This window comes from Tiliqua scincoides, chromosome 5 (assembly GCF_035046505.1).
Source record: "Tiliqua scincoides isolate rTilSci1 chromosome 5, rTilSci1.hap2, whole genome shotgun sequence".
Taxonomy (NCBI): Eukaryota; Metazoa; Chordata; class Lepidosauria; order Squamata; family Scincidae; genus Tiliqua; species Tiliqua scincoides.
The window spans coordinates 101,803,765-101,814,855 of NC_089825.1; the positions used below are offsets into that span (position 1 = coordinate 101,803,765).

Below are 11,091 nucleotides of genomic sequence, written 5' to 3' on the forward strand. Positions count from 1 at the left end.
TGAGTCATTAGGCAGACAATCCATCAATCAGTCTCTCTCCAGGCAGCTTCAGCCAGCGACCCCTCCCTTCACCCACAGCAAAGTGATCTTTCTTTCATGTGCTCAGGGGGAAGGGATGGGTTACAGGCTGAAGCTGCCTGGAGAGAGAATGACTGATGGATTATCAGCCAACTGCTCTCTCTCACATTAACAAGGCTATTGTTAAAGGACTGTTTTCCTTTAATTTAAAGGGCCCTTCTCATCAAGTTGAGATAGAAAAATTTGTTGAATCTGTGGATAATTAGGTTATATCTGCAATCCCTTGCATGACTCTCTCTACAATAGTGAGAAGAGCAGTTTTTAAACTGTGATTTTAAAGGGGTGCATTTTTCCCCTTCTCCAGGGATCAGCACATTCCTTCCCGTTTGCAGTGGCCATTCATGTTAAGTCAAATCCTTGTATAAAAAATCCGTGTATAACAAGGTTGGACCTGTATATGGTAGCCGTGGAGATTTTCTCCATTTTGGCTTCTAGTGCTGGATTGTTGAGATGCATCTGCCAAATTTTTACATTCTTATACTGAGGCCTGAGCTGAACACTAAAGAGCTGCTGGTATGGAAAAAGGCTACATATTCATGACAATTGTCCTCTATTCTCTTTCACTTTTTCTCCCCCATCCCATTGTTGCTGGCCTAATGTGATAATGTAAGTCTGTGGACAAAGGTTTTGTTCGTGTTTCATGTCTGTAAAAGCATGTTGCAGATTCCAAGCACTCAGCTCATAGTCACTGTCTTTTGAGATACATCCATTGTTGATTCATTTTCCTACCAGTGGTAATGAAGGACGTTCCTTTGTTTTCTTCCCAAAGTGGAGGGGAAGACAAATCTGGTAATTAAGATCTTTCAGCATCGAAGCATGTTATCTTTTAGAGGAGTTGACTTGACAACAAAAGTCGGCACACTTTTGTAACAAAAGTGTCTTATTATAAGTTGCTACAAAGACCTTGTAGTGACAAGGACAGCTAGGACAGCTCTTAGAACTGGTATAAGGAACTATACCACGTCATATACCAGTTGACCTCCACTCAGACAGTTATCATCAATACCCAATATGCATTTCATTCTTTCATTGACTCTTTGCAAAGTAAGTAATTGGTTAATGGATCAAGTAGGCCTATTTTTCTCCCTTTGCAAAAGGTTGAAATTGTTGAGAGGGATGATTATGGGACCAGTAATTATCATCATCACTGTTATCAAGAGGTGGAAGCCCCATGGCTAAAACAAAGCCTCCTTGGCATTTGAAATGCTCCCGTGCTGATTGTGGAGCTGACAAAATGCTCAGTGACATCAATAAAGACTCAATTCAGAAGAGTATCTGTCACACTGTTCTGCTTTCAGCATGACATATGGATGAAAAGTTTGACACCTACTGACGATCTTAACTAATAGATGAAGGCTGATGATTCCACCTGCTGAGTACATGTCACAATGTATGGGATTATTTGGGATTGGGGCCAAAGGGTCTTAGTCCTACTGATGCATTTGCTGCTGCAGCTGCCTTACGTTTGCAGCAATAATTGCAACCCAAGGTGGGGTGACCTGCCTAAATCTAATACGGAATTTCAGGACTCTGCAGATATCTTCATTGGTGAATATGTCTCTTTCCTCACTATGAAACTGAATGAGCGTTCTTTTATTCAAGGGTCAGATCTCACGTCCCACACATTGTAAGTTTCACTTTTATTGTTTTACATTCTACCTTTGTTCAAATGATAATTCTGATTAATAGGATATTAGTCTGAATACTGGCAAGTGTTTTGTTGTCCAGGATCTTCACAGCATCCTTACCCTTGAAGATCCTGATTTGAGTCAGGATATGATTTGTTTTGCAGAGATCTTTTCTGGAGAAAATGTGATTTTCCAAAGGTCCTGATTTTTTTATAGCAGAGGTGGGTGTCTCGACTTGTAAGACTTGAACTTGAGTCACCAAACGCTTGTTTCCTGAGCTTGTGTGGACACAAGACACACGTGTTGAGTCACAAGTGACTCAGGACTCAGAAGTTTTTCTCTGAGTGGATTGAAACAAGTGGAGACACGTGGAGTGGAAGAAGTGGAGACAAGTGAACGGAGGTGGGTGGGTTCGCTGCCGGGGTTCGTAAGGAACTGACTGGCACTTTCTGCACTGCTGCACCCACTCTAAAAACAGCAGAGCTTTTGTTTACAGATGGGATGGGGACATCAGGGGACTGTTAAATGAGAACTCTCTTACACACTCACAGCTCTCTCTCTCTCTCTCTCTCTCTCTCTCTCTCTCTCTCTCTCTCTCTCACTCACTCACTCACCCAACCATTCTCTGTTCTCCCGTTCCCCCATTTCAGCGGCTCTGTTTTTTTCCTGTGGAGCTGCACCTAATTCATTTAAAGACTCTGACTCATATAGAGTCAGTCCAGAAAAGGCTCCCATCCCTGTTAGATAGTAGCTACTTGCAAAATAGTCTCATTTTTGTTTAAAAAAAAGATGGTTAATCTAATGAAACTGTCATTGCAGTGCAATATCTAAAAGCTACCACCAAGTCCTTGCATTTGTGTTTGCAATGAAGGAGATCAACAAGAATGCTCACCTTCTACCCAACAAGACACTGGGGTATAGTATCCTAGACATTTCATCCAATACAATGGGCAACTGTTTGGGTACTATGGATTTCCTTTTCCCAGGACAGAGGAATCCTCTTAATTACCACTGTGGCAGGAAAAAAAGGCTCCTGGCCATCATTGGAGGACTGACATCCCATAATGCCAACCAGATGCCCCACATTTTAAGGGTCTACAAGATTCCGCAGGTATGTGTGTCCAGCTGTAGATGTCGGTATGCTCACAGCTAGAATTGATGAAGAACAGATGCATTTGTGATCATCTTTGCCGCTCCCTTTCCAAAGCGCAAAGAAGGAGGCAGAAGAACAGCAACCACCTCCAACATGCAAGGGAGACATTTGCAGCATGGAAAGATAATCATCCCCTTCCCTCCACTGCTCCTATGTTCCAAAATGTCTTTTGCACCAATTGCTTTTGCCTCTATGTCCCACCTCCACAGAGCAGGAGACAAGACCATTTGAAATAAAATTGAGCCATCAATTTCAATAAATGTCAATCAAATGCTTATAACATCTTGCACTTGGAGCTCTTCCTCAAAGAGTTGCTCAGTTCACTGAAGGGTAATTCCTAATGAAAGAGTAACGATGTATAAAGATTGGCCCACACTGATCCGGTGACCTAAAAGTGATGGTGCAGCTTATAAATGTCTGCCTTGGCATCACACAGTCGCCTCCACAAAGCCGTACCACAACTTTCCAGTGGCAACAGAGCATCAGTGACCACCTGTCACTTGCACACTTCCTCCAGGGCTTTGCAGCGGAACACTGGAGCGCATGCCACTCAGGCACCCTGAGCCTTTCAGTGGTGGATCATGAGAACTGGGCATCAAATAGGGAAGGGCTTCTCAGACTCTCTGAGTTTGAGCCCTGAGGGAAGTCTTTGCACTAGGAGTGGGTTGCGATAGCGATTTTTGCTTTCTACAAAATGCAGGGAGCCCTGCAGAGGGCTCTGTGGTGCTCCAAACCCCTCTTGGACCCCAGCAGCAGGAAGGGGACGTTAGCCAAAGCCCCCTCTTCCCCCACAGAAGAATGATTCTGGGGATCATGTTGCTGCCTTCCCCCTTTCCCCAACCCTTAAGGGGGCAGAGGCTGAGGTTCTCAGACTGAGGCATTGCGATGTCAGTTTCCAAACACAAAGAGTTCATTCTTTGGGGGAAAAATGACATTGAGGTGATTGATTTGCATATTCAGTAAACACGTAATTAGAATTTTGGCCATCTTCATATTGAATCAAAAAGATTTCAGTCAACAGACTACAGCTTGAAGAATAAGATACAATGAGTTCAATATATCCTGCAAGATCTTTGAAAGACTTTAGGAATTCTGACAGTTCTGTAGCAAAACAATATTTTTTCCTTTTAGTCCACTGAGGGATTTTTGACTCTTCATTGAGTGATATAATTCAATTCCCTTCTTTCTACCAGATAGTTCCAAATGAAATTCCTCCATATGATGGGATTATTAAGCTACTGAAGCATTTTGGGTGGACCTGGATCGGAGCCATAGTTTCGGATGACGATGGCGGAGAAATCTTCCTGCGCACCCTGAGGCCCCGGCTCCTTCAAGACAGTATCTGCTTTGCTTTTCAAGAAATTATTCCAACACTAGAACAACCCTGGAGTCAGCTAAAGATCCTTGATGAGGAACTACAAAGAATGCATTCTGTTCTCTCCCGGACTGAAAGTAACGTGATCCTTGTTCATGGGGAGTCCCGGTCCATGGAAGGTTTGCGAATGGTTCTATACTTCAGAGAAGTTGCCCAGAAGTGTCCACTAGAGAAAGTTTGGATCACCACAGCTCAGTGGGACATTGCAAGTGTAAAGCGACCAATTGCATTCACACCTCAGTCTTTGAATGGCACCTTGTCTTTTGCACACCACACAACTGACATGAAGCACTATGAAAAGTTTCTGGAGACTATCAATCCATATCAGTCTGAACTTCCTTACATTCATTTGTTCTGGTTCTTCTCATTCTTATGTAAATTCTCGAGGGTGAGTTTTTCTCTGCCTGGCATGAGAAACTGCACTGGGGAGGAAAAGCTGAGCAACCTCCCTGCATCAATGTTTGTCATGCAAATGCCTGGTCAGAGCTACAGTATCTATAATGCTGCTTATGCTGTGGCACATGCGCTCCATGCAGTGTATTCATCAAGGTTCAAGCAGAAAGCCATGAAGGACACAGGCACCTGGTACTCTCAGCATGTTCACCCATGGCAGGTAGGATGGCTATTTCTTGTCCTTCCTTACAGTTAAGGGACTTGAGTGGAGCTAGGACAAAATGCTTCCTCCTGGTGGGATTCAGAATCCTTGTTCCAGTGTTGCTGCTAATTGAGTTTTATTCCAGTCAGAAACGTATTTGTGCCACAGCATGCCCGAAACCAAATTCCTCTGAGAGACCCCACCAGCCCAGAATGTACTGTGCCACCAGCAGAGCTGTGAGTGGGAGGGGATTAAGTGACTGAGGAGAGCTAAGTAAAAATAACTTTTCACTTAGCTCTCTGTAGGGTCCGGCTTCCAGTGGGTCTCCTCAGACCTATATCAGCTGTTTACTGAGCTTAGGTCCAAGGAGACTCCTGGGTCAGATTAAAAGTGGGAAGGGAAAAGGGTCTCAGCGGCTGTGTATGCTGAGTTCCCTCCCTCCTGTCCCTGAACCGCCTCTGGCACAGCTCACTCCTTGCCCTGATCCACTCAAGAGCCTCCCTTGTACCACCTTCTCTGCTGAACTATTGGCAGCAACAGGGGTTGGAGGAGGTTCTGCAGGCCAGCGTCACCTGAACGGTAGAGCTTTAAATAGTTTTTAAATGAGTGGAAAAACTGTCCTGTCCCAGAAAAGAGGAGGGTAGAGGGGACCCTCTGACATCACAATGGCTACCAGCAGTAGAGAAAATTGTAGGCCGCAAGAGTTGAACAGAAATGTCCGGTCACTCATTGCTTGCTGAAAGTAGTCTCTGGGTCCACCACACAGACTATTATGGGGGAGGGAAGAACCAGGTTGTGTGGTATGAAAAATCTGGTTATGGTTTGTTTGTTTGTTGTTGCATTCTAGATTTCCAGTTCTGGAATTTTTGATAATTGATACTGATAACTATGCCCCCTACAGAGTGGTTTTATAGATGCAGTGCAGGGTACTTTGTGAGGCTTCTGAAGCCATCCATCCTTCTCTTGAATGGTAATGGTAAGGAACTAGGTGAAAATAAAATGGGATATTCCTGTGGGGAGAGGGGGAGAGAACTCTGTCAAGTTTCATGTTTTCATCTTTTCATCTGCCAAGTTTCATCATCTTTGTCAAGTTTTGACTCGAGTTTGAAATTCTATTTGTCCCTCATGTACGCACCAAACCAAGGTCAATGTGGATTTGGAAGACGTCTGCTGCATTTTTGAAAAGGACAGCTTTTTGAGGGGCAACTCCTTGTTTCTGGGAGGTTCAGGATGTTAGGTCTGCATGAGCAGTTTACAGACAGCAGCAGGCCTCCATTGGTTGTAGATGGTGGTTGCTTTTCCACTTTGCCTCTCCTCTTTTTCTGCTATGTTTATCCTTTGCTCTCCAAGTATAGTTGGGGGAGGCCTTACTTCATCTCCAGCACAACAGATAAGCTTAGCAATAAGGACATGTGAAAGTGTCCTTGCAAAGGGGCGTTGCACGACTATAGGACAACTCCACAGCTGACGGGGGGTTGAATGAGCCATTTATCCAGCACCACTTGTTCCCTCTTCATTGACTGGTTTCCTTCTCCAAACTAGCTTCACATCTTTCTTAGAAACATCTGCTTCAATAACAGTGCTGGGGAAGAAATATTTTTGGATGAAGATGGGAAGTTTCCACCTGGCTATGATATAATGAACACCATCACGTTCCGTAACAAGTCTTACCGTCAAGTGCGTGTTGGAAGGGTGGACCCACATGGTCCTATAGGATCCAAATTCACCATTAGTGGAAGTGACATTGTGTGGAATCACAAGTTTGATCAGGTAGGGGATGGTTCTTGGGAGGAAGTGTGTGAAATGTTTGGAAGTCCTGAAATCATCCCATTCGTTCCATCCATTGTTTATTCCTGGACATAAGATAGGAGATAAGGCACTGGGCTATAATAGGCCAGATTATGTTTTAACAATAAAGATGAGCTTACAGTGAAACTTAACACTCCTGCCAAATCCTACCCTAAATCTTTCAGTGCTGTTTCTGATGTGGAGGGAAATAACTCTCCTTCCCAATCTATATTTTCCACCTTCCTGTAGGTGTTCCTTCTCTGATTCCAAACTGTAGCACATCCCACACTAGAAAATGAGTGCCAGCGCTAGAAAGCGACAAGGCAACTGATGGCACAATCTTAGGCATGTCTACTCAGAGGTGAGCCCCATTGATTTCAATAGGTCTTACTGCCAAGTAACTGTAGGATTGTAGGCCATGCTTGGCATCATCCATCCAAAGCCAATTTGCTTTCAAGGTAGTCTTTGCATCCATTTCCTAATGGACCAAAAAGAGCCTCTTGGATGCTGAATGGGATCCGAAGCCACTGATGACTGGTCTTATCAGGACTGGCCTACCCGGGGGGGGGGGGGGTGCTGAAGTGGTTGCCTCAAGCAGCAGGCTGGCAGGGGGTGCCCATCTCCATCCACCTACTCTCCTCCACTTGTCTTCCTTGCCTCCCCACATCCTGGATTGAAAAGGGAAGTTACTTGCATGGAGTCAGTTATCCTGAACTTACTGGAGTCTAATAGCACTGTTCTATCTGAGCCTTCCACTGACGGAATTCACATTCTGTCAATGGAAGGCCTGGACCGCTGGCACAGCATCCACAGTGATGGTGTGAGGAATGGGATGGCAGCATGAATGGTTGGTGAGTACTCACTAGTACCACTAAAGAACCCAGCCCTTGCTGCTGCCAGTAAGTTGGATAGGGGGTGGGCCGTGGATGGGGAGGGTGGGATCAGGGCTGCCTGGGGAATGTTGATGGAGGATAGGGGGTAGATATCCACAGCAGCAGCACTGCTGATATCCTTTGCTCCCATTCTGGCCTTTGTATGACCTCAATACACTCCCTGACCCAGGAAAAGAAATTGTTAGCCCAACAAAAGAAGTATCACCAACCCTACTTGTTCTCAATAATTCCATGGCTAAACTCAATCAAGGAGACATGCTAATGAACCAGTGAGTCTACCACATCACCAGCCTTGAGGTTTAGTTTTGAGACTCTGTGCTATCGTCCCACCCCCCCTTGAACTTTCCCCCTCTCCTTTCATGGCTGTGGAATGGAAAGTGGGCAGGAAAGTGGGGCTGAAGGAACAAAGAAAAATTTATATGTGCGGAAATGAATTGAACCTTTGTTGGCGATTGACCAGATCCAAACAAAATCTAGAGAGAACAAAACAGTACTGTCAATTGTTTCTTCGCTTGTTTATTCACATGATTGCTGTACTGCTTTTCCAGTGCTCAGTATGTTTCACAACATAAAATATAACATAAAATTTAATAGGTGGCATGGTGCCACCACTAAAAAAGCCCTGCATCTTGGCTTCCAACAGCAGTGGGATCTTTCTTATGAAGACTTACTGCTCGTGCCTGAAGGAAAGCATATCCAAATATGAATTGTAAATATCTCAGAGAAGAGAACTGTCATCCTGTTACGTGGGTGTTGAGCCTCACTCTCGTCCTTCCACTTCTTCTTAGGGGCTGCCCAGATCCACGTGTGTTGAGAGTTGCCATCCTGGACAGAGCAGGATTGTTCCTCAGGGAAAGCAGATTTGTTGCTATGCTTGTGCTCCATGTTCTGAAGGGAGGATTTCAAACCAGAGAGGTAAGCAACAGAATGCAGAGCAACAAGGGGAAGACTTTATACACATTTGTCAAAGGTATTTGGATGTCGAAGAGTCTGGCTCACGTCTGTTTTTATTTCTTGATGAGTCTCATGTGATGACTTGCATGTGCTAATGGACCACCACAAATGGAGCATGACAGATAGAATGAAATGATCATATGAAAGGGGGACAGAATTAACTCATCCATATTTACAATGTAGCGGCTATAGAGTGCAATCCTGTGATGTGCATGCATGTTTGAATTATGTTGAGGTCTCTTCAACTTTGTTATAAACTGCAGGTGTGATTTTTCGGTGATAACAAAATAAAAACTCATAACACTGCTTTCTGCACTTCTGATTTCTGTTTATTATATATAAAGAGGGAACCCAGTGGGTTAGCACTGGGTATCTCCTTAAGGAAAGGGAATGTCTGCTTCCTTACCGCCATGTAATGCAGTCACAAGGCCATTGGGTCTCCTCAGATCTGTGCCCACATTTGAGTGGGCATAGGCAAAAGGAGGTTTGTTTCAGGATGCCCATTCCAGTAGGCAGGTTAGGATTCAGTGGTAGAGCCTACCACTGTCTCTGCCCCCTTCCTTCAGGGCCGAATCCTCCCCTCCCCTCCCATCCTTCACTCTAATCTGTTCCACCAACTCCATTTGTTCCCCTTGCCCTGAAAATACCACCAGCCAGTGCTGTAGGAGTGACATCTGCCCAGCACTGGCAGCTGCTCCTCTCCAGGTGCCGCAAACATGCTTTACATGCTTTACGAGACTTTGCGACACCCGGTGCTGAAGAGCAGCACAGGCACTCTGAGCCCTCCGGATTGGCATCTGATTCTCCCATTCCTTTACGGTTCTATGGATACACTTCATCATGTATTGCATCTCACCCAGAGTTTTCATATCACTAAACTTGTGGCCCAAACGGATTCAAGTGATTTGTTCGTGGATCTCGCAGTGTTCTAGTGTGGCATTTCTCAATGTGTGCACCTCAGAGCCCTGAGGCTCGCCGAGACTATTATTAGGAGTGGAAAGACTCCGGAGACCAAAACATTTGAGAACCCCTGCTCTAGTGTACTCTGTGAGCTGCCATTGCAAGAGATGTTCCACCAGTCTGAGGCTGGCTACAGACAATGCAGCAGCCACTAAATTATGCACTGTGAACAGCAGTCCTGGAGTGGAAGCCAGTTGGTTTTTTCAGATATGGATAAAATCCAGGAGTTTAGTTATGTTGTTTATCTTTTCAGAACTTTCCATAGATTGGAAGAAAAAGAGCTGTGCTAGCATCCTCTTCTCTTCTCCATCCAGCTATTATGGATTGATGCTATCTTGTTTGAGAGGACAAATGCCACTTCTGTCAAATATTAAGACTTTGCTTCTTTTCCTCAGATGCAGAAGATTGTCACACATGCCCTGAGGATCAGTATCCAAACATGAACCAGGATCGGTGCATCCCCAAACTTGTAACTTTCCTATCATACGAAGAGCCCTTGGGAATATCTTTGACTGCCATTGCCCTTTTCTTCTCGCTGATCACAGTTTTGGTGATGTGGACCTTCGTTAAGCATCGGGACACTCCTATTGTCAAAGCCAACAACTGGAGCGTCACCTGTGCCTTACTCACTTCCCTCTTGTTTTGCTTTCTCTGCTCCTTCCTCTTCATGGGCCGGCCAGAGAGAGTGAGCTGCCTTCTCCGTCACACTGTGTTTGGCATCGTCTTCTCTGTTGCGGTTTCTTGTGTGTTGGCCAAAACCTTCACTGTTGTTTTGGCCTTCATGGCTACAAAGCCAGGAAACAGCATGAGAAAGTGGGTGGGGAAGCGGCTGGCAGTCTCCGTCGTCATTCTGTATTCTCTCATTCAAGCTGGCCTCTGTGCTGTGTGGCTGGCAGCCTCTCCCCCTTTCCCAGAGTTGGACATGCACTCCTACATTGACCAAATCATTGTGCAATGTAATGAAGGCTCTGTTCTCATGTTCCACATAGTCCTGGGCTACATGGGGCTTCTGGCCATGATCAGCTTCACTGTGGCTTTTCTGGCAAGAAGGTTGCCAGACAGTTTCAATGAAGCCAAGCTGATCACTTTCAGTATGTTGATCTTTTGTAGTGTTTGGGTGTCGTTTGTCCCAGCCTACCTGAGCACCAAAGGGAAGTACATGGTGGCCGTGGAGATCTTCTCCATCTTGGCTTCTAGTGCTGGGTTGTTGAGTTGCATCTTTCTTCCCAAATTTTATATCCTTATTCTGAGACCTGAGCTGAATACTAGAGAGCAGCTAGTACGGAAAAAGGCTGTTAGTACATGACCAATGTCATTGATCTTCTCTCACTTTCCCTCCCCTTTTGTGTCTGGTCTAATTTGATAATGTAACTTTGTGGATCAGATTTTGATGATGTTATATGTTTGTAAAGCATTTTGCAAACACTGAACTCATAATCACTGATGATGGAATAACTCTTCAGGTATGTTTGTGGTTGATCCTTTCCCCTCCCAGTCAACTGAATCCTAATTAAATTCCTGTGCAAGGATGCAGAGGTGCCAGGCAGACTCCGCTGCTTAGGACTCCGCTGTTTTTGACTGCTTAAGTTCTCTTCTGCGTAAGGAGATGTTTGCATTCCCCAGCAGTCATGATGGGTCAACTTGGACCTGTGCTATCATTATCAATG

At 45.0% G+C, this 11,091-nt stretch overlaps 1 protein-coding gene across 1 annotated transcript; it reads left to right on the forward strand.

Moving 5' to 3' along the window:
- The first annotated feature begins 2,673 nt into the window (after window positions 1-2,673).
- Window positions 2,674-10,730, forward strand: LOC136652676 (vomeronasal type-2 receptor 26-like). Its single transcript, XM_066629600.1, has 5 exons — window positions 2,674-2,817; window positions 4,053-4,847; window positions 6,372-6,599; window positions 8,299-8,425; window positions 9,820-10,730. Exons 1-5 carry the CDS (start codon window positions 2,674-2,676, stop codon window positions 10,728-10,730), a joined length of 2,205 nt encoding a protein of 734 aa, XP_066485697.1.
- Window positions 10,731-11,091: the final 361 nt, after the last annotated feature.

Excerpts from the sequence above, each read along its gene's own strand:
- LOC136652676 (XM_066629600.1), top strand. The coding sequence starts at position 2,674 with ATGGATTTCCTTTTCCCAGGACAGAGGAATCCTCTTAATTACCACTGT. Across the intron at positions 6,600-8,298 it reads GGAATCACAAGTTTGATCAG|GGGCTGCCCAGATCCACGTG; the intron begins GTAGGGGATGGT and ends ACTTCTTCTTAG. Across the intron at positions 8,426-9,819 it reads GAGGATTTCAAACCAGAGAG|ATGCAGAAGATTGTCACACA; the intron begins GTAAGCAACAGA and ends TCTTTTCCTCAG.